Below are 24,417 nucleotides of genomic sequence, written 5' to 3' on the forward strand. Positions count from 1 at the left end.
TATATATATATATATATATATATATATATATATATATATATTTATTAAATATTGGGTTGTCCAGAAAGTTTGTATATATATATATATATATTTCTTTTTTTGTTTTAAGTGCGTAACTTATAAAAAGTTATTACACTACTGCTTACTTATTACTAGCTTACTTCCATTCTTGTTATCGTCGTTTTACACGACTCCTGCATTGTTTTAATACTGTTCGCAGTATCTCTTACTTCTCATCTATCGGGGCCCGCTGGCCCTCTAGCTCGGGTCCTCGGGGTTGCTAAACCCGTACTGTAGCCACAAACACCGCTACAGCCCCTGGGGGCATAAATATAGTTTAGAAATTGTTTAGAAACTGGTTCGTTAAATTGTTTGTCGTCGGTGCTGCAATTACGCGACGATATTCTAGGATTATCGTCCAAGTAGAATGACGCGAAAATAGATTAAGATTCGCAGATCCAGCGACGATAACGATCGCCCCGTGCCGATCAAGGTAGCAAGGAATTGAAAAACAAGTGGCGGTGAAAAAAGCGGGATCGATCAATCCGGCGGGATGCGTTCGGTTCCAAAGGTGGCCGCATTTCTCGACACTTGGCGCCGCATGGCCGTCGCACCGAGTCCGGTAAACACGGGCCAGAGTCAATAAGTCATCAAATCCAACGCCTAAGCATCGACCATTCGCGTATCTACCGTCGCTCTCGATCCGATCGATTTCAGTTACAGTAGTGGGTCAAACGACTATTCTCGCGTTCGTTTTTCTAAATCTAATTAGAAGTTAGTTAACGGTGGCACTAGTCGGCCATTTTTTCAGGAAAACGTTAGGGTAAACGATGGATTCTAGTATAAATGGAAGGATTCTTTGGGAATTAATCCTTTGCGTGTGTAATCTTACATTGCGTAATTTTTATTAAACGCACTATTCTCGAGAAACAAATGGATAGTATAATATCTGTTTTACACGAGGATTTAATAATTTTAGAACTTTTAAGTTCACAGTTTAATATCATTTCTTTCCTCTATACGCATCATTGTCAAGAGCATGGAACAATTGTTTCATTGCCGACCTTTAATTATTTCACATTAATATATGAAAAATAAATGTCGAATCATGCGTTCCAAAATTGTATTTTGGTACAAACACAGATTATATTAGAAGAAGAAGAAGAAGAAAGCAGTCAATAGGACCCTGACGAGAAAAACGACGGATCACGGTCTTTAACTGTTGGGAAGAAAGCGATTCTCTGGTAAACCGCAGACCACACGCAAAACGGATTCACGAAATTGCCTTAAATTTCGCTGCTAGGAAATACTTAACTTCTTTTCATCCCGTATATAATTTCAGTTAGGTCGTTCGAAACAGTGATCCTTGAGAAAAAAAAAGGCAAACTCATTTCTCACCTGGTATATCTATTCTTCAAGAATTCTTGGAATTCCTTGTAAAAATCGAAATGTGGAATAAATCGCGCTACACCACCAGGGTAATAAATCATGAACAATAAGTATTGCTTTATCATCGTACGAGCCTTGAAATCCGGGCGATACAAAAGAATACGCAGCAACGATAGTGGAGAATATTCCTCGATGTACTTGCTTGCCTGTCATCCTAGAATTTATTTTGAATTGCGGCAATGTAAACATGGTAACGTCAAAGAAAATGTAACATAGTAAAAATTTACTTTTTCATTCGTATTAGCACGAACAATTGATCCTGAATAAAGAAGAATAGTAATCAAACACAAACGTTCTCGACGAATAATAATTCAAGCTTGTCAGTACGAGACTCACGCTAATTAATAACTCTTTTCATTAAATGAAGCTTCCTTCGCAATTCTTATTCAACGCGTGAAATTCTGGCATGAGTGAATAACAAGAACGGGGAATCACATAAAATGTCGATGAATCCATATTTCTTCCCTCGTAAACGCTCCGCACTTTCACAACCATGATGCCAGCGAATGTAAACAAGCATGTAAACGGTGAATTGCGAGAGACGGAGAACAGTCATCGTCTGAGGTCGGCTTCCGGTGGGGTTGTACGATCCATCCTCCCGATTTCACGGTAAAACCTGCGCATTTCTATTTGCCCATAACATGTAACTATTGCGATCGTCATACCAATAAAACATTAATCACTCTGCTATTCGCTGAACTTTTCTTCCTTCTTTCAACGGTGTCTTGCACCACCATCGATAAACGGTCTAATGCACGATCTTTGCACCGTCGATTAAGTGACTTTGCTATTCTAATGTCGAGGTTCGTTAGCGTGATTCAAAAACAATTCTATTCTTTCCTATAAAATGATGAACGAGGTTATCAAAATGTCGTACGCAACATCTTTGCGAAATTCAGTAATCGTTGCGTTAATTTTAATTTTATGATTAGTTTCTAGGCAGCGGATTATACAAATTTTACGAAATTATGACGACGACGAAAGTGTTAGGTGCAAAGTGTTCTCCAAGAGGGGGTCTAGAATTTAAAAAATAACAAAGTAGAGAATATTACATTTTTTCCATCGAATATTAATTTAATTAAGCGTGTTCGAATATTGAAATGACAAGGTAGACAAACAAAAGATAATAATCTTTACTTCAAAAAGAGCATAACCATACTTGGCAATTCTATTTATTCGACGCATAAATTAAGGGGTTTCCAAAAGATGCTTTAAGATTTTATTTATTCGTAGTATACATACGGGAATTTATTTCTAACGAAAATACACATAATTATAATTAAACGCGAAGGATGATATAGAATTTACATAACTACATTTACGTATTTATTATTTTTAAAAAATCTTAAAGCTGCTTCTGGCCTTTATACTTTAATGCTTTTACACTTCATAGGAGAATAGCTTCTCTTTTAATATGAAAAAGTAGATAATTTCTCTCCAGACAGAGACCAACCCTGAGCACCAATCAAAGTGCCCTCAAACCTCCAAAAATCTATGCTTTGAAAGCTATCATTATCAATTTCTATTCGCGATGAATAAGACTCCGTATTCGAAGAACCCAGGCGCTACAAACGAATATAAATCCTCGCTGGAATAGTCGACGCTGAGGCGAACAATCCTCGGTACTTCTGAAGTTGCACAATTTTATACGGCTGAGATGTACTCGAACATTTTTGGCTGTCGTTTCCCACGTACGGTTTCAATAGTAACCACGCAGATGGCGATCGGCGAGGATAGATCCTCGCCATGACTTTCGGTACCAAAGAAGTCGAAGAAGGCGAAGAAGTCGGACGAGACCCTTATGCAAACACTTTTAACCGGACATTCTGGGACCAGTCGGGCTGTATCTGCGAGGAGAACATTTCTCTCGACCTCTTCGTTGTAGCCTCTTCGTGTTTGTCTACGCTTTTATTTGTCCGACACATTCCGCTATCGCTCGAATCGCACCGGCGTAGTTGGTGAGTTGGAAAAGCGAAATTCCACGTTTCGAGTATTACCATTAACTGCGAACAAATTTCGTCTTGCGTTCGAGTCGGCAAATGTACAGTTCGTTTACAGTTCCTCGGAATGGTTTCGCAGCGGCACGGTTAACGCGTTGGATGCCAGGCGATTTTTCCATGCCTGGGGATGTCTTCGACATTTGCTCGAACTAAAGTGGGAAAAACTAGAAATATTTAATGGTACGTTGGGTCGTTGTTGATTTTGGAATATTTGTAGTGGCGGTTACTTGATTTTAAAGTTTGCAGGTGTATTACACTTTATTCGGTGTAAACATTCTAGAGTCAGGTATGCGGAATACGTTCTCACGAAGATGAAAATCATCCATACCTTACTTGAATATATATCGTAACGAATAAAATGATCGAAACCAAACATTCTATTCTATTTAACGGTATTAAAGAACGTTCCTTAAATTAAAGAATGGTAAAAGAATTTAACGAAATAATTACTATTAGTTATTAACCCCAAAGATTTTGGTTTAAAAATATACAAGTATTTAACACACGTTAGTGTAATATTTATACATTTCGAGAACCGAACCATAGAAGTTTCTCGCATTCATCAAGCCTCAGAATATTATAATCTCAGATTACTCCAAGGTGAATTCTCAACTTGTAGAAGTTTAATAAGACCAAGAGAACTCGTTTGAGTCTCTGGTGCAATGTCGAGACGCAACATTCCGTCGATTAGGCGCCGAAGACATGTCTGAAGATAAGCTTTCCGCGAGTGGTCTTCTCTAAAGTCCTATATTCCGCGATATTAATTGTTTTTCGTTACAAATAGTATCTACAAGGAGCGTACCTTCTTTATCTCGAGCAAACAGATTGAAAAGGCACTTAACTTGGTTGAATTTCGAACCATGAAATGATTCTTCCGGGAAAACGATCACCATTCAACAATGACATGGTGTTTCATGCAACGAGGGAAGTACGGTGAGTAAGATTTCTTATTACCATTTCCTTTGAGTTGCAACACGCGATAAAAATTCCTTATCGAGTCTGTGTTTCACCTTACAATCGAAATTGTGTCAAACAGAGTATTCGTGCTATCTCGCGATAAACGATGCGTTGCTTATAGAATTTTCTTTCGACGCTGAATTAAGAAAAAAGAAAAAGAATGGTGGTCAAGTAGTATGGCGTGTACAGAGCCGAGTTGCTGAACAGTAAACAAATCAATTGGATAGAAAAATACTTCTGCTTGATGTGTCTTATAATTAATTCACGTGGGAGTAATTCAGCGATAACGTAGAATTATCATTTTATCAAATCATGCAGAAGAAAATCAATTTGTATCATTTAAGTGGAATGAAAGTCAACGATGTGATTTCTTAATTTGATCTCCTTGTACTCTTCGTAATACGAAAGATCGATTACTTGGTTTTGTTTAATTTTCTGTGGCCTTCTTTATCGATCGCAATTATTAGGTTCCGTCTGAAATAACTGTTACGTTGAATCTGTATACGGTGAAAGAATTCTAAATCATTTCGAAGAAAATTTCATGCATACTTGGAATGCTTGAAACGACTGCGAGCATGTTCATACACAAGCATAAATCAAGATTGTTTTGCGAAATGGGGAACAAATAATTTGAAAAATAGATTTGAAGATATAGTTGAAAATTTTATGAGAAACAGTTATAAAAATATTGTTAGTTGTAGTATTATAAAGTTATATGAAGATACACTTATTGTACAACCACCTTAACTGGTTTGCAATAAAAACAATAACACGAATTAAAAGTAATCTTGGTTTCGATTAAACGAATCAATATCTAAGTAGCAAATATTAATAAAAACTATTAATAAGGGAAAAAATTGATGAGGTGATATTTTTTTGTGGAAAAATACGTGGTTATCCATTCGAAATGTCACCCCCACGATAAGATGATTAATATTAGCCATGGCCGATATTATCTAAGCGTAGCGATGGCTTGTGAATAATGTGAAATATTTGGTAGCGTGCAAGTGATCACCTGACATCGGAATTATGAAATGATAAAAGTAATTCAATCGGCTGATAAGTACGTCGATCGATAAATAGCGAAGGGAATTCATTATAGAACAAAAATAAAACGATCGATCAATCTCTTAACTCGTGCATACCAACGCATACGACAGATGATATTAGATAGTTTATATACGAATGCAGTTCTAATTAAACCAACTGCGTTAGATACAAGAACAAAACGTGATAATAAAAATACTTAAAATCTCACATTAATAATACTTACAATTAGTTCGTGATCGATTGAAAGCTAAATAAATAATATTAGACAAAATAAGTAGCAAATGTCGAGAAGATGTACATATAAAAACACTTCTGTTCCAAGTGTATAATAGTATTTAAAACTTTCCATTAATTAACAATTAACTCGCGATCGAGGAAAAAGGAAATACGTCGTCTTAGATACGGTCGGAAGAACAATAAACGGACAAAGTAAACAAGAACGAGTAGCAACATCGAAGACCAGAAAATATTTCTACGAAACAGCCGGTTAACCAGAGTTTATTACCGAAGGTAACGGAATAACAATGATTCATTCTGGAAAATAAGTTTCTGGGTAAAGCGCAGCGTACCGGGAACGAGCGTGTCCAGAGATGAACAAAAGATCAGGCTCCTTTTGAGAAGCGGACAGTCGGTTCACAAAGCGGAGGTGGTTCGGGACACGTGGTTAGGCGAAACGAAGGTTATACACCGTCCACGTGTCGACGTGGTATAGCCCACGTGTCGATGGGACTGGCCCACGCGAATGCGTGCGCTGTTAATCGGAAGACTTAACACGGTTCTTTACGCAAGCGCCAAGTACCAGCGCAAAGCCGTCTTATCGAGTCGCCTCGCATAAGCCGTGCCTAAGAATCGTTTAATCGAGGATCAGCCTGATCTTACTGCCCATAAAACCGAGCGCTCGAGTACGCGGACTAAATGGAAGAGGCTGTTGGTTGACTTCCGACTCCGCTTGGTAATGCACTCCCTGGTGTCGGTGACGCGCGCGGAAATACAACTTCGGAGGGTGGAAGTAAAAGTTGACGGCGAAAAACGCATAAATTGAAAGAATGCAGCCAGGATGCTTCGCGATACTTTAAGAAGCTTCTTCGAGATGACGAATTGCTTATCGCATTTTCATCCTGAATCCGACATGATTTATTTATTTCACTCGCAATCGCCAATTAATTATTATTACTGATAGATTTTAATAATTACAATACATTTGTAGAAAAAATATTTCTTATTTTTTCTGCATGGAAATGTACTCCCCGGTGTCGGTGGTAATGCATGGAAATATAACTCGAGAGGGTGTATGTAAAATTTGATGGCGAAGAACGCATAAATCGAAAGAATGTGAAATGATACTCCAAAACGTTTCAGAATGAACCTTCCTCCACGTTACAAATCCAATAAGAATCCCGTGTATCTCTCTCCTTTCGTCGGAAGACATTCCGGTCGATTGTTTCGCTTCGACTCTCAACCAGTGGAAATTCTTCGGAACTAGCCAATCATCCACCAGTTTTGGTGACTTCCGCACCTCGAAACGCGACGAAACAATAAACTGCGATTGCGTTTCCTAGAAAGTTTACTTTCAACATTTAAATTCGCGCCGTGAACACGAAGGAGCATCTGAAATCCGAGGAAAAGAGAGGAATCCCCCGTCAGGATCGCAGAAACGGTCGCGCGAGTCGATATTGACGGATCGTTCGACGAAAATGGAGCACGCGCTCGCCTAATCACGGTTCGGCACCGGTATAGGTGTATCTGCAAACAATAAATAAGCAACGATAACGGGAGAGTAATGACAACGAGTGCAATCTTATCAAAGGCACGCCGGTGTCTCGAATTTTATTTTCCAATCAGCGCTAGTGATTCTATTATACGCACGATCGCCGCACGCACACATGCGCACGTTGCATACGGTATTCAGTGCGACATTAACGTTTCGTGTCACGTTTCTTAATTTAATAAGAAAGGACGAATGGAGAGGACGCATTCATAGAATTTTCTTATAAATTACAGTGTTTGCGGAAATCCTATTATCTCTTGAGAGATTTCAGTTGTCTTCTCTGAGCAGTGATGCTCACGAGACGAGGCGAGATCTCGTCGATTTATAGAATTGAAATCAAAATTTAAAAATGTGGAATCGTTCTCGGAATATATCACTAAAGAATCGAATACGAATACTTGTAATACACTATTTCTGAACGGTAACTGAAATTGAACTTTTCGTTTGACTAACTAAAAAGAAGACGTTCCCTTGAATATCTATCGATTTCCTTTATTTTCTGTTTCGATTGAATCTACAAGTTATCTCGATACTCGAAACAATCCGATGGTTCATTTTCAGAAAATGCCGTTCGCAAAATACAGCAAACGAGGATCGATCAGATTCCTCGAAGAGTTCAAACACTTTAAACTGTTTCTTATTATTTCCGCGTACGTGTGTACTTTTCATTCCGCGATTCAGTGATTGACGGCGAGGGAACTGAAAGAGCATCGGGACAGTCATCGTGAATGGAAATCTTGTGAAACTCTCTACACTTCTGCGAACAGAAAATCCATTCACACATTCGTGTCCATTCGAACAACAAGGGGACAGTCTGTCACTTATCGAGGCGCCGTCCTAACGCGTCTATTACTTGTTTGCAAATATTACCTTCGTAGTTTAGAACATTTTCCTGACGACGTTTCTGCATCGCATCGGCCGGCTCACGTTTCGCTCGTCTTTCCCCGGGTTTGTAGCTTCCTTATAAAACTTCGCAGAGGTACTCCATCGTTTCACTTCAGCACAACTTCGAAGTCACGCGAGTAACTGATTCCTTTTCATTATCATTAACAAATTCGCACTTTCTTAAATTACAGGCGCTGGCATGTAACAGTTGACATAGAATTACGTAATTTAGACGGATTGTTCAATTTCGATTGACGTAACTTGAATGTAACGTAGACATAACATAGATATAACGTAGACGTAATGTAAATATACCATTGAAATTAATTGTTTCCTTATTACTACTATTAATCATAATTACTCAAATTAAACATAAAATGAATGAAACCACAATTTTCCATGTCCCTCCAAAAAAAAAAAAAATCATTAAAAAATAATTACAAAAAGACTTTCCACGCGCTATTATTTCTCAAAGTTCTCATTGACAAATGAACACAAGAATGAATACCGGTGTGATTGCATTAATTTACCCAAGATGTGTTATTTTTCTGACGTACTAGAACAAAAAAAAAAAAAAAACGAAAAGAAATAGAATGTCTCAGCCATCCAACGCAACGAGACGAAGATTAAGCGAAAACGAAATATTCAGATTAGTTTGGCGAGTCGGCGTCGTTATTTCCGCGATACGGCCAGACGAAATGTGTAAAAATACACGATCTGCAGATAACTCGGTACCAGCGGTCAGCGACGGACGCGAAAAGTTTGAGCGCCACTGGGACGGCCACACATGCAGTATTATTGTTGCAGAGTGGGTCTCTCGTCTCAGAAGACGAGCTGTTGTTGTAAAGGCGCGAATGTTATTGCAGCGGAAAGTTGTGGTGTCACAAAGCTGCGGTGGGTCCCACGGCATTCCGAATGTTGTGCGGATCGCCTAAAGATATCGTCAATGGCAAATAGGTCCCCGCGTTTGACAAAAACCGCTGACAAATCTGTCTGTAAATTCGCCGCGTGGGACAGCTCACCTGTGATAAGTCGCTACATTCGACATACATCCTTATGGTTATGGGAGCTCAAGTTTCACGGTCAGCCTCCCGAAAGATACTACCCGCGGTCCGAAACTCGCGTTGTTTGTCAGTTTCACTGGGCTTTTATGCGTGTATCTATTACTTCATTTACCCTCGACAGCCACGAACCGTGGTTTCTTCGAAGGCATACGCCACTTGGAGGAATTTTGAAAAAGGGGTCGTTGCACCAACCCGTTCGGACAACTTTTTGCCATTTTTTCAAGAAACAGTACGATAACGATTAACGCTAAATCTACCACTGGTCAAATGTCCATTTTCAAAGGTTTCTGTGTAGTTTTTATATGCGATCGTTTCGTGCATTATTCAATTTCGTATCACGAGAAATATGTTTTGCATTAAATTGAAAAAGTGTCGTTAAGACTAATTATTCAAACACAGTAGAAATAGGTGCAAATGAAAGATTGGTAGGTTTAGTGTTGATGTATTTTATTTTTGATAAGGTGGTCTTTACGATGCCCACGTGGATTTTTGTATTATTTATTTTGAATTGTTTAGCAACTTTGAATCGCAAAAGTTTTTACATTTTCATATCCCTTTTTTTTTTTTATTTACGATTGCTTCGTTCGTTGTTTGGATATATACAGAAGGGACCAAACGATACGAAGTAAGACATAATAATAAGTAGTTCCGAGATATAAAAATGATTAGAGTAACTTAGAAGTGGAAAAGACTGCCATAACTCAGACCTACTTAACAAGAAAGTATACGTATTAATATAGAAGCTGTAGTGAGAATGTAAATCTTTCGGTTGCCTTTGAGTTCTATTGTTATTGAGTGCTATTGCAACTCAGATGAATTTTATACAAGTCGAACTGATATGAAATTAATATCTTCGAAAGCTGTGTAATAGAAGAGGTTTCATTTACAAAATTATTAGCTGCTAAAGTAGTATTCTTTTTCTTTACCTTTTCAAACGATATTTATTAAATAATTAATATATATTTGAAATAACGACACTAAAATTCAAAAGAATTCAAAGAGTGTAATTGTTCGGTTTGGTTTGTGACTTGAAAGAATATATTCAGATTGATGCGTCAGTGGCGAAAATTTCCAGATTTGTTTTGTTATGTTTGGGTTAGGTCTGGGTTAGGTCTACGTCATTTAATGGCCTCAAAGCTAAAGTATTAAAAAATTCCACGTTAAGAATAAAAAGTTATCGAGTTACTCAAACGCTTTGACATCGGAATTCAACGAAATGTTTGAGGTAAGATCCGATTTAATTTACGAACAGTTTAAATAGATATCGCACCAGAAAATAATTAATTTACGCAGGTATGATGGGAGAAAATATCGAGATTGGTGCGTCGGTGGTGAAAATTTCTAGGTTTTCTCGTTGATTCGTTCTACAGTGTGTCAACGAGGGGGATCCCGAGGTAGGGATTCTTGACAAATTTTAAGATTAACGTAAGAATCTCCGAAATCGCTGGTAATAATTCGACGGGCCATTCAGGACCACACAGGATCGAGGATATAACCTTGGAGGGTCCTGACTTCTGAGATGAAGGTATACATATACCTCGTGGCACGTTACGATGAAATAAAACGTGAGCGTACCTGGCATGCCTCCATCCACTTTCGATATCCTCTTGTGGATCCTGCGGGACATCCTCAGTCGAGTCGTTACGTTAATGGGACGGACTATTATTTAATTCCACTAAATTGCCGCCCGGCCCCTGAAACAGGCGTAAAGCGTCTTAAAAATCGCCGCAGGACTTTCTTACTTCTGGATTCTACGAAAAAAAACTGACACAGGCAACAGAATGGAAATGTTGGAAATGTTGGAAATGTCCCATTCGTTTTTTTTTTACCACCGACGATCGTCTACTGTTTCATGAAAATGGCCAAACAATCGGTGCGTTCTACATGCTTCGTTTCTGAAATTATTATTATTATTATTATTAACAAATGATCGCGTCTTTTTTGACAGATCGTTTAGATTTACAAATATAAATTGCCTCGTTGTTGTAGAAATTAATCTTTACAAGAAATAAACTGGACGCATTTTGTAATAATTTATAGCGATATGGAGAAATAAAACTAAAATAGAAAATAAAGGAAATTGACGATGTTGATATTATTACTTGAAAAAATTAGAGTTTCCCTGGAAGTGAACTTGACGCTTTAGAAAAGTGTATAAATCGAGCCTGCCGATATGGAACGAAGTATATATAAAATAAATCGTATATTTTAGAGTTCATATTTTGTACGTTTTATTTTACGCCCGCATATGTTAATTCGTGTATTGAATTGTTATTTTTTATCAACCCGTGAATATAAATGTGTATTTTCCAACAATGAGGTACAGTTTGATTAACTTATACATTCAATTCTTTAATTGTGAAAATTTCATCAAGAATTTCTGAAAAATAATCGTTTTCTTCAATCTGCAAAATATTTTTTAAAGTTTACCGAATTTCTAAAATATGCAGGCATATAACGAACAACAACACAAATAATTACAAGCAACATAAATAACCACATTCAGTCGTCAGTCATCACGTACCAATCATCATTTACCATCACCAACCACCATCATATGTCGTTATTAATCATAAATCTATCGTTATCAATCATCAATCACGATCTGTTATCATCAATTATCGTCATTGTTTGACGTCACGTATCATCAATGGTAATCTGTAATTATCCGTAATCTATAATTACTTAGCATCATCAATCACCAATCGTAATTTGTAATTATCAATAATCCATCTCTATCTGGCATCATCGATTACTAGTCATCGTCTGTTATGATCGTTAGTCAGTCACGATCCGGCATCATCAATCATCAGCCATCAGCAACAACGTCATCATATCCCATAATCCCACCAATCACGATCTCTAATCATCGATCATTTAATCATAATATGGTACAATCTATGCAAAGCGTAGAGCTGATCAACTCTACAAAATAATTGAAATTAACGACGTTGAATGTTGTTATCTAAGATTTGATCAGAATCTTTAATATTTGGATAAATAATTATATTTATCTAAAGCACTGGATAGGCAAAGCAGAGAATAGAGAAACGCTTTGGTATTGCGCAGCGGGGTTATGTGCGGGAGTTGAGTCACGTCGCGGTGTCGCGCGAGAGCAAAAGAAGAGAAGAAAGGAGAAAACATATTAAAGGGATATAAGAGAGCGGACCGCGACCGCAAACTGATTAAATGCGGTCTGGCCAGGTTATGCCGCTGCGCCACAGGGCTCGGTATCGGCCTCGTGTAAGCTGCATACGCGAGCTGAAGGATAACCCGTATGACGTACGCATTTACGGTGTGAAGTATTCTTTACAGATCCACCTGCAGTACTTTGTACCAATTGCCCTTAATTGCCCCTTACGTACATCGAGACTATTTCTGTAACACGCTGCTGGGTCTGGTTTCGTCCAAGAGATCGTCGAACTAATACGTCTACAGAATTTCTCGAGATTTCTTCTAAACGAAACACGACAATCGCACGATTAACCATTCTCATTATTCATAGAAACCTTTTTTCAACCTCAGTCCAGCGTTAGTTTTGTTTTGTCGACGAAATTAAAATTCTTTGCTCGATTATCTGCAAAGGAACAGTACGTCTGGAGGATTTTTCGAGATTTCCTCGTAAAATAGCGCGACGACCCCACGGTTAACAATTTTAATGATTAATAGAGACCTATTCCTGAATTAATTAAACAGAACAGTATTTCAGATGAAACAATGTACTAACGCTAACACTGCAAGCATCGACGTTTACAAATTGAACACTTGTTCGGTAAAAATCGTGTCTACCAGACGAAAGTTGCACGTAAATGATTTAATTAATACGACAGAGTATATAATTGATGATCGTATATTTTGCCCGAGAATATTAAAAGCTATGTAATATACATAATTATACGGTCCACGTTTTTGTGTATGCAGATATTTTAATCGGTCTTCAAGGCTACCCTCGGGAAGGTCAGTATGGTATCAATGGAATTTCGAACCAATGCAGAGAACATAATTGCAATTTGCATTGTAGTCGTCGACTTGAAACACAATTGCATTCTGATTGGCGGATAACTTTTCGTTGGTGACGATTGAATCGGTAACGATTCGATTTTTAGTCCGTCGGACTTTTTATTCGGATAAAGTGGCATTCGTTACTGATAAACTAAATGTTAATCAACATCTGCAAAATACTTTATACTTTCGACTTTGACTCAAACTTTTAGATAGCAACCATACCTTTTCCAGATATACCGTTACAAGATTATTACTGATTACAAATATCCGTTATAAAATGCGTTGGGATACATTTGTTCTTAAATTTGTCGTTAAACTGTTTTAAATATGTTGCAAAAATTCTTAAATATTCTAAATTTGTGGGCTTTAATTTTATTCGTTTAAAGAAAAAAAAAAAATAAAAACAAAATTCGATATTCCGATAGAAAAATTGTTAATGCCATGTCAATTAATTTATTTCTTAACAATCGCATCATCAACCTGTTCAATTTTCTTGTGAAGATAGAATTCCACTCAGCCCGAGAGAAATTTACCACCGTGAACAAGTGTTTGGCGCACTGGCTTAGGTCGTAAAGCGAAGGATTCACGCAATTCAGTCGGTGCACCTTTGTCTGGCGAGGCTGAAGAAGATTTCCAAAACCGTCCAGCGTTTTTGGCTGTAACTGATAAATAAGACAAAGGTCCTGTCGCATTGTTGGATGATTTACACCGTCGCAGTCTGCAGGTATCCCGGTCAGGTATTTTCTCGAAGCCTGCGCCACGGTATCGGTACTTGTCACCTTTTGGAATTAAGTGTCCACCCCAATTCGCCCAACCAAGGCCTCTCTACCCGTTTCTCCTTCGTGCCGACTTTCCGTCCTCAGCAGTAACCGAACTGCTTGTTCCGCTCTTCCTTGGCCAGCACGGAAACGGTGTAACGTGTCTTTAGGTAGCTCGACACCAACGGGGCAAAGATAGTCGAGATAAAAGAAATCGTGTCTCGCAACGATCAAACGCGCCGATCCTCAGGTACGTGCTCCGAAACACTGGCAAGATTCGCTGGGATTATTTGGAAAAGAAATAGAAAATTTTTTATTTAGTTTCTCGATTAGTACAATCAACGAACTGTTTAGCATTGCGCAATCCGCGTTTCTACTAGGAACGAAGATGTGTCTGGACTACGGATTTCACGCGGCGTTTACTTAAAGACGGGCGAATGTTGGGAGAATCGTGTCAATAAGGGTACGGTCTTGAGGAGGTGTCAAATTTTCTCACAGGTTTGCTCCATTCGGGGAAAAATTAGACCGTTCGGGGCGAGATTCGGCGATAAACGGCGGGGACCTTTAACGAGGCAGTGGGAACAGGTTACGTTTTGAAATGAATCTGTAGATAAATCTTAAGTAATGGGGATCATCGATCCTCAAACGGTTCGAAGTATAAATGGAAGTTAATTGAGGATGTCCAAAGTCGCGAGCCAAACATATAATTGGTTTTAACGGAGAGTTAATAATCAAACAAAAGGCTCTTTTGACATTTCTTGTACTTCGAATTCCTTCAGATTTCATTCGATTCTTCATACTTCGATTACCTTATCACTAATTATACAAAGTGTTGAACCAGGCTACCTGAATATGTGTTCCAATTTTAAAAACATCCTACATGCGATTTGAACGTATTTTAATATCAGTTTTAAATTACGTGGCCTGGTTTAGGTGTGACATCCTCTGTATCCTTGTTAAATCGCATTAGCAATCACGTGTCTCGCGCATAAGCAAAACGCAGCTCTGCGAATCCGCGCCCTAGAAAAAAAAAAAAAAAATGAGAAAACTCATTAGTCAGGCATGGTTTAGGCGTGCGGTGTACGCGGCGATACTCAGACGCAAGCATAAGCGAATTGCTCGCTCGCGTAATGTAATTCTCCACCACTGGCAACGCAGTGACGAACTGCGCGAGCGTCAATCCGTCATTCCGGGGGCCATTCCGACCGTTCGCGCGGGCGTCGCTCATAATCGTTCGATTGATAATTAATTATCTCGTCGTTGGGCCCGTTCGCCGTCGATTGGCACGTTTTTTCAGCCAGTGTCTCGTTCTCGCTCGTGCGGGATGAGCAGACTCTCGACGGAGTCTTTCTCCATTTTTTCTTTTCCTTTTTTTTTTTTATTTCTTTTTCGTAAATGGTGCAACCTCGACGTTCATCGAAACGTATCGAAATAACCGTGCCGTTGACTCTCTTGGGAAAATAAACTGGTTGGAATTGCGTAACGTCGTCGCGTCATCCGTAGCGAACAAGGAAGACGGTTTATAGGTGCGTATCATAATTTATATCTCGCGCCCGTCGTCCTCCGTGCGAAATAAAGAATAAGAAACACCGACGGGACGGAGAGAATCGAACGCGAGGTATACGGAATACGCGCTAAACGTGGATGCGTTTACTTCGCGATGGGACTGAATTTCGACGACGATTAGAGAACTAGAGGAAATCGAACGAAATATTTGTATCTTTTCTTAGGGTTCGTTGAATAATTTCTGATAATAGAGACGAAATTCCTCGATTTACTGCTCGATTCCTCGAGAAATTATCAGTAGAATACTTTCAATTTGAGATAAAACACAGGTAAATGTATTTCTAAGCTCAACATTTGAAGTTGAGTAAATGTAAGCTGTCGAAACTCGAGGAAGCTGTGAAACGCGCGTTTGGTCCTTGGTAGGGGTGCATTTAGGTCGCCAGCGTGTGTCTCGGAGGAGGAAAGATTATCGTAGCCTAAGGTAGCCCAGGTAGGGTTGAGAGGATCGTCTACAGGTAAAGATTAGACGGTGAGGCATCGGAGGTTCGCGATGTAAGCAATTAAACTCGTCAGAAATGAACGATTTGAAATAAATGTATTTTTCTCGAGATTCCTTAAAAAATCGACTACGATAATGGAATTGCTATTTCCGTAAAAGAAACTTTTAGATTTCATCCCACCTGAAACAGACAAATCTAAGGGCACATAGACATTCTAAGTATACAGAGAGGTTGAGTAACGCAGGAACGGTGTCAAAAAACTATCAAACGCGCGTTTGGTTTCCACCCTTAGGTCGTTAACATGGGCCCCGGAGAAGGAGAGGAGTATCGTACCCTATGGTACCTGAAGGTAGGGTTGAAAGAGTGATGTCAGGTAAAGACATCGAAGATTTGTGTAATATTATGAGCGACTAAACTCGTCAGAAACAACTACAGAATTTGAAATAAATACCTTTTTCTCAAATTTCATTAAAAAATTGACAAAGGAGTCCCCCGCTTTCATGAAACAAGCTATCAGATTCCGCTACCGATGTGATAACTCCTTCCGAAGGAGTCCACTCCAAGAGAGACACAGAAGAATCTATTTCTAAGCAAACAGAGAAGTTGAGCAATCGAGAACAGTGTCAAGGAGCTGTCAAAGGTTTGGTGCGTGGCACGGCTCGGTGCCCTTAGGTCGGCATCATGCGCCTCGGAGTAGAGGCCATCCTACCCTAAGGTAGCCGAAGGTAGGGTTTGGAAGGGTGTCCGCTGGCGAGGGTTGGATGGTAGCGAAGGTTTTGCTAAGCGAGCGAACGTTAGAAAAAGGGGTAGGAGCTAGAAAGAAGAGAAGGAGGCGTGTAGGGGAGGGGGGTAAAGTAACGGCGATGGAGGGGCAGGCTCGTGCACGCGCGAGTGGAGGGGTGGAAGGTGAGGGGTGGGGGTACGGTCTAGGCAAGCAACGGCAGCAGGGCAGCGGCCAGGTAAGCGAGGAACGAACACTAGTGGGACTGACTCGCGCGCCTCCGAGCCTCCTGACTCGCATAAGCAGCGGTTGTATGTCGTCGTGCTGCGCGTGCAACGGTCGTGTTGTTGCCGCCGTCGCCGCTACGCTTGTGCAGTGACAACTACGCGTACGTGTTGATTGTCAACGGTGAAACGCATTGGCAACAGATTCCCAGGGACCGCCTCTCTTCGCCTCTTCTTCTCTTTTCTCTTCGCCGCCTCCAGCGAAAGAGGAAGAAGGTTCACAGGTTGGTCCTGGTAACCGAGGACACCTAAGGAGGAGTCGCTTGGTTCTTCACCCCTCGGTAGCATCCCGACAAGTCGCTTTGGATGGCTGCCAGCAACCCACAGGGCGACTCGCGACGATGTTGGCGCAACTCCAAGTGCGCCCAGTGGTTTCCAGCTACCTGCGCTGCCCTGAAGCTCTTGCCGTTCCCGTTCACGCTTCCATCGCGCCCAACCAGTGGGAAAGTGCGTCGGGGGTGCGAAAATATTAGGGGATGAACGACCCTGCTCGCAATCTCGTCGAAGCGCGGTGTCTGTCGCGTTGCGTGGCCGTGTGTGTCTCGAGGGAACCTCCGGGGAATAGTGTTGTTCACGTTTACAGAAGTGCGCGGTGTTTAACCGGTTCACGCTGTCGAATACTCGGCCAGTCGTACGAGTTGCTCCGAAAGGGAACGCGCGCGAATCGTATCCCGCGATCCCAGGAAACGGAGTAACATTGTCGCGTAGCGCGTTCAGTGAAGTACACGCGACATTTGACCGGTGATATCGGTGCGAGAAGTAACGGTGAGTGAGAGAAGTGTAACCACGTCGAAATTTCACGACAAGGAGGAAGTCGCTAGATGCAAGGGTTTTAAAAGTAGTTCCAGAAGGCCAGCCCGACGCAATGCGTCGACGCTGCTGACGCAACGCGCCTGGATGCGTCTCACTTTAAGCACGTGAGTGTTTCATTTCATTCCGACCGTGTCGAATTAATCGAAAAGTTTCCCGGGAAACGGCTAGTTTTGCCTCGAGACGATCCGATCGGGTCGTTCGAGGGATTTCTGTTTCGTCGATCGAACCGTACGAAGAGATCCGATTAAGATGATTCGAAGGGGATCCGGTAAAGACACGATCTCGGCTTCTCCGCCACGGTACTCGGACACCTGAATCTTTCTCTCGGTGGTTCGTGGTTTGTACGTGTTTTGTTGAAAATCCACTGTCCTTCGTCAACTACGGTGTGTATCGTTAGTGCTAGACGTGGCTCCGTGGTATCTGCGTGTTTGGTTGAAAATCCACTGTCGTTCGCCACCCACCCTCCCCCTATGTGTATACGGTTGGTGTTAGACGTGGTGTGGTATCGCTGTTGGTGGTAGTGGTCGCGAGTGCGCAAGAGTGGTGAATGATCCTGACTCCGGGCTGACAAAGGTTTTCGTACACGAATACTGGGATGACGTCCGCTTCGGATTACGCGCTCCCTTCACGATCTCCTCAATCCACATCGTCTAACGCGGAACCAAATGTAAGTGTCGCAGCACGCATGTTCAAGCATACTGTTCGGGGTCGGTAGAGATTCCGTGGTCTGTTTCAGGATTTTCGTGAGAGATGTGGGAGGTTGAAACCGCTGGTTGCGTGTATAGATTCTGTGATTAAGTTGTTGTCAAGATTTTCGTAGCGCACGCAGGAGGTTGAAATTTTGGTTAAAACAGTTGCATTTATATTTTGTGATGAACTTTTCCTCGGTCAAGATTTTTATAGTTTCTTGAGTTGAGAAGTGCAAGAAATTGTGTATATACATAGGAACATTATCAGGAACTATATGTTTCATAACAAAATTGTCCTCTGCCAAGATTTTCGTAGAAGATGTAGGAGGTTGAAATTTTTGTTGGAACAGTTGTGTTTATACCGCGTGATAAACTTCTCCTCTATCAAGATTTGTATAGTTTCTTGTTTTGGGAGATGCAAGAGATTATGTATATACATAAAAACATTAGCGGGAACTATACATATATCTCGTAACAAAATTGTCCTCTACCAAGATTTGTATAGTTTTTTTTATTTGAAAGATGCAGGAGGTTGTTCATTTCGAAACATTCGCAGACGCAGTTCTATATACATGTATTCTATGATAAAGTCGTCCTCTATCAAGATTTTCATAGGAAATGTACCTGTTCGTTTCTCTGGTTGTTCTCTGTCAGGATTTGTATAGTTACATGATCTACGAAGTGTAGAAGATTGTACATCTTGACAGGTATAATCGTGCATGTATCCACTACAAAATTATCCTCTGCAAAAATGTTGACAGAATCAGTTGTATGTATATTCCATGATGAAGATTTTCATAAGAGATGTAGAAAGTTATTAATTTTTAAACGTCTATGGAAACGTTTCGTAATGCATTCTACGACAAGGTTATTCCCTGTCGAAATTTTCATAGATGTAGTAGGTTATACATTTCGAAATCTGAAGTGCGTGTACCTCGTTAAAAGTCTTGTTCGAGTTGCGCGCACCTCGATAACGGTACCTGGGCTCGCAGGGGATGTGTTAGGGCCCTGCGTGGTACATTCTGCGAACCGTGCGAAGAAATCTCTGATGTGGAATTAATGTTTCTTGGTACGTGTCGAGAAAATCACGTTATGTAAAACAGGAATTGGTGTTGTATTCGACATTTTACGAGCAATATTACTTGGAATGTTCTATGGAAGGAAGTTTTTAAACGACACTTGCTGGGTACATCAAGTTGTCTCTCGATACTTTCACAAAAGTTGGGTAATGATAGAATCCTAGTACATCCTAGGCAACAAAATCAATCTTGCAAACAGAGTACATTCTGTTGCACGTTAATGCGTTGTATTCTTATCTTCTCACTCTTCTACGTTTTGCTCTTCTATGAACTTGATATTTCTATTACTCGATGTATTTATCGATAATCTCTGATTAAAATATGGAATATATGGGTAGCACTTTATTCATCCAAAAATCAAGCTTCGAAGAATGGTTCCTAGTTAGAATGTTATATTTCTTCGTTTCAACATTTAAATCTATAATGTGAATATAAGTCACACGCGTTGGCTTTACCAATGCATTCGGTTATAGTGACACTTGAATTCTTATTATAACATCTAATTTGATACGATGTTAAATTATAATTTCATGCAATATAAAGTTGGAATGTTAATTTGTTTATTTTGAACGAAACAATTGTATCAAACGTTGAAATTTGTGATGAAAATATATGTCATATACTTCGTAACTGTTTACTCACAATGACACTCGGATTCTTCTCTCAACGTTAAGTTTATGAAACGAAGTTACAATATCGACTTGTTTATTTTAAACGAAGCAAACGTATCTAACTTTGAAATCTTCGATAGGAGAAGCCACTCGAGCATACTTTTTTTTCTAAATTATCTGGCTCTAATACACGTTGATGAGTACTCGACGCACTGTGACATAGTGACACGCGCTCCGCGGTACGAAGGGCGAGCGTAGTTCGCTTTCACGTAACCGACGGCCAATGCGCGGGATCATTCTCAATACTCGGATGGACGCGAGCACTCGACGATAGAATTCCGTCACTTTGGCGGTTATCGAAACCGATGGATTGTCAGCTGGAAAATCAGACGATACGTCGACGATAAGCCGACATATTTTAGATAAGTGAAACGCACAATTAAAATGCTTCCCGGATGAGCCCCGCACGATTAAGCAACTCATCTCTGTTTTACTTTCTTCTCCGTTTCGTTTTTCCATCTCTCGCACGGTGTTCGTATTTCTCTCTCGCCTCGAATCGGAGTCTAATCGATTGGTACAAACTGTTCTTCTGTCGATGATATATTAGAGACACGATAATTTAACTGTTCGCCGTTGCCTAATAAGGCTTCAACTTCGTGCGATTCTAAGTTTTGAGGAACCAGTAAAGTATCATGATTTATTATTTGTTTAGATTGAGATTATGGAAAGGTACCTTTTGTTCGATTATGTTTATTTATCGATAATTTTATAAATGTCGCGAGTTATCAAAAGCGTACCTGAGCACGTTTCAAATGGTATTATCTGATACATTATGCCAAATAACATGTTATTTTGGTTCATAATTGTATTCGTACTTGCGATCACTTTCGAAATAAATTTGTTTTAAATTTTATGCCAAGTAACGTACTACTTGGTTTTCTAACTATTTGAAATAATCGTTTCAAGTAATTGTGAAACAGTTCTTTAACGTTGGATCTGGTTCAATCACAAATACACGACAATTTCGAATTTTGTTATCGAAATAAACGACCTGGGCTGTCTATGTTAAATGGTCGTACAATTATAAGTTTTCTTAAAATACTACAGAATTTTCGATAGTATTAGATGGACACAGAGAAAAATCTCATAAATAATAATATCATTTCGAGGATTACTTTTGTCGTTATATTTGAAAAATTCATTGCTTGAAACAGCTGTCCCTTCGAATGAAATATAATTATTTTTATCTTCAAATAACTGTACCGAAAATAATATTTTAAAAGAAATTACATCGAATAGTTATTTTTTACTCTCATCTCATCTCTCATTTTTACTCTCATTAAAATACGCCCAGATCTGATCAAGAAGAATCAATTATACGTCTACACTTTGCCGAACCAAGAGTTCTCCAATCCCATAAGCGTCAGCTTTGTAGATGACACTTGCATTTTTTATTTTGACATTAGTTTAATAATCTTCGACATTATAAGCAATAAAATTCCACCGAGTTAATGCAATTATCCCTTGGCTTTCGCGATAACGACTGCAGCGGAATATCAACGTGTCCCCGCAGGCTTTGGCCATGTTTTCTAGTAACGGGTGGCCAAATGTTATTTTTACACGTACCGATAACATAATCAGTCTCCACCTCTTACACGTCGATACCATCAAGTCGAACAATTTAGCCTGTAATTACCGTGGGCTCTTTTTACAAATTTTTCAAATAAATCACCGTTGTCTGCAACGCGAGAACGAGAGCTTTTTGGGACCGTGCGTATCAGAAAGTCTCGCGAGTGTTCGATGTATCGCAATCGATACGGAGGAGTCGCGTCATATCGTAGGAATTCTTACAAAATTTCCTGTGTGTACTGATTCGGATGGGGGTTCTTTGAATACGACTAGCTGCGTTGCGAACGCATAAATATTTTAAATCGTGATGGCACGTGTGCTAATATGAATAACAAGTGAACACAAGAAAGATTTTAGCGGTTGGTAGTGATCGATGATGCACTTGGATCCACTATTGACATAGTAAGAATGAACGAGGCATACTTTGAATCATGCCTGTCGATGCTTCTTCATCAATCTTTGTTCCTGCTTGTTGCGACAGATGTGTTCTAATTGGTAAATTGAGAAAGAGGGAGCGGGCTTGTCCGAGGTATATCTTACAAGGTGATTCAAGATATTTTTTTTAATCAAACACAAATACGCATTGTTTATTTACATTCCTCTATGGGGAACATTTTTTTGTACGACTGTAACTGAAATTATGTATCGTACAATCAACAAATGTCTGTGTATTTCGTTGCTTTTGGAAAGTTGAGGGAATTTAATGGGTAGATAAATTTTTTTAAATGGAACCTTTTTATGTTCTTATCTACAATTAGAAAGCATTTGTTTAGACAAATTCGTCGATACATATTGCGCGATAGTTTTTAATCCAAATATCTCGTCACATTGGGGAAGCTTTTAGGGTAACTTATGGAACTCCTCGTGTTATCAGATTTCCAGATTTGCCTCGTTTCACGGTGATCAGTGTATATGAACTTAACGTACATTATATTCAATTCCGATTAAAATTGTTTCTTATCGTTTCCATACGCTTGTTTATTCGAGATTAAACGAATTGAACGCAAGTCGATATCATTCGTCACACACACACCTACACATGTTTACGATTATTCCATGTCGTTGACTCTCAAAAGTGTCTCTTACATTTGCTACTTGTGCGAAAGCTTTGGAACTAAAATCGTTACAAGGTTAATTAACGTTAATCAGTCCAGTGATACTATGCGGTATGTGTTTCTTTTTGAATTTAATGATACTCAAAGAGAGGATCATAAACTGCTGTAATGCATCATTTATGTGATGCGTCATTAGTTATTCAAATTTAATAGAAATATTTCCAAGAACAATGTAGCAACATCGAACGGAAGCGATTGAATATTAATTATAATCTTTCTTACAAAAATTTGAACTTTAAGGAAAATTGATGCAATGAAAAGTAAATATTAGTGTAAAAATGTGTATTTCGCAAGGTATTAAGGTTTCCTTCTATTCGATAGGGTATACCGAATCGTGGGCAGTATCGATACAAGTACGAGTGTAATCCAATCAGGGAAAACAAGGTCGCAGTAAAAATATTATCCGCCTCGTGTCACGGATATCAAATACTGTGACGTTACGGCTTCGTCAATAGCTTTGAACATTGTGAGCATAAGTCTAAACGTGCTCTTTGAATTTACTGAATCGGCAGAATCACAGTTTTGCCTTCTCAAAAGCCATCCATATTAATACTCGTTAATTCAGCGTTTCGAATAATAAATGTTCCAGTGTTTAACGAGCAATACACTGGGCGGAGCATAACCATAGCACCATGGAAAAGTGGGTAATGAATTTTTGAAAAAGCGACGTCCTATTGTTACGTAACCATACGCATAATAGAAAAGTGGTATGAGAATGAACTTCGGAAAGAGCGATCATTTATTTTTGCAGAATTATAGTATAGTGGAAAACGAATTCTATAAAAAGTGACATTTTATCGTGAAAAAAAAGTGAAAAATGAATTTTAGAAGAAGAACAATCGTATTTTCAAATGTCAATGGAAAAAGAAATAATTTACACTGACACTATACTAAACAGCACGAACACCTTTATCCGGTATGAGCTAAAATATACAATTGGGAATGATGTTGATGGATTTTTGAAAGGATAATCAATTTTATTATAATTTCATTATGATTATCAAAATTTGTTTCGTGTGAAAATGTAAGGTATAACGCAATTCAATAATTAAATTCATATTTTGGGTGGTCACCCTTAGCTTCAAATTCATATAAACGAATGCAGTTACTAGTCAATCACAATTCAAACAGTTAACAAACTTACATCGTCTGCTGTCTGTTTGTCGCCAAGTGTAGATCTGAGTTGGATTAGGAAATATTGCACTATAATTTTGTAAATATTTTTAGGCAGAAGTTAATCTAAACCATTAATATCTACTAATGTAGAAAGTCCTCTTTCAGAGCGTAGACTCTTCCTAAATAGGTCGGTAATTAAAGTGCTAACTGGAAATATTGAAGAGTACCATCCTTTGATTTCCGATTAGGGCCAAGAGTGTCGAGTAGAGGATTCCTCGGCATATTTGGCGTTCTAATAGAAGATCCATTACCTTTATCGTCGTTTCAACCTTCGACTAGGAGCCGAGCACTTTGTCGCCCCCCATCTCGGTTAGGCGAGGCACAAGAGTACAGAAGTGATTTTCCCAGAAATCGGGCG

General features: G+C 39.3%; 1 protein-coding gene and 1 long non-coding RNA gene across 7 annotated transcripts in view; one reads left to right on the forward strand and one right to left on the reverse strand.

Moving 5' to 3' along the window:
- The window catches only part of LOC128889862 (uncharacterized), a 166,497-nt gene that overhangs the window by 79,824 nt on the left and 62,256 nt on the right, over window positions 1-24,417 (forward strand). Inside the window, exon 2 of one of the 5 annotated variants that reach the window (XM_054147896.1) lies at window positions 16,911-17,864. The exons of 2 other annotated variants lie outside the window; for them this stretch is intronic. In XM_054147896.1, the coding sequence (XP_054003871.1) occupies window positions 17,845-17,864 (20 nt within the window). In that variant the 5' untranslated portion in view covers window positions 16,911-17,844. 2 more of the 5 variants (XM_054147900.1, XM_054147899.1) reach the window with 2 other exon arrangements.
- Window positions 1-24,417, reverse strand: part of LOC128889874 (uncharacterized) — a 172,548-nt gene that overhangs the window by 35,940 nt on the left and 112,191 nt on the right. The window contains exon 3 of one of the 2 annotated variants that reach the window (XR_008460508.1): window positions 10,749-10,867. This is a non-coding gene — a long non-coding RNA (uncharacterized LOC128889874). Of the gene's footprint in view, window positions 1-10,136; window positions 10,868-24,417 lie in introns of those variants that run through there. The other variant, XR_008460507.1, reaches the window with a different exon arrangement.

Source organism: Hylaeus anthracinus, unplaced genomic scaffold (assembly GCF_026225885.1).
Source record: "Hylaeus anthracinus isolate JK02 unplaced genomic scaffold, UHH_iyHylAnth1.0_haploid 11997, whole genome shotgun sequence".
NCBI classification, from domain to species: domain Eukaryota; kingdom Metazoa; phylum Arthropoda; class Insecta; order Hymenoptera; family Colletidae; genus Hylaeus; species Hylaeus anthracinus.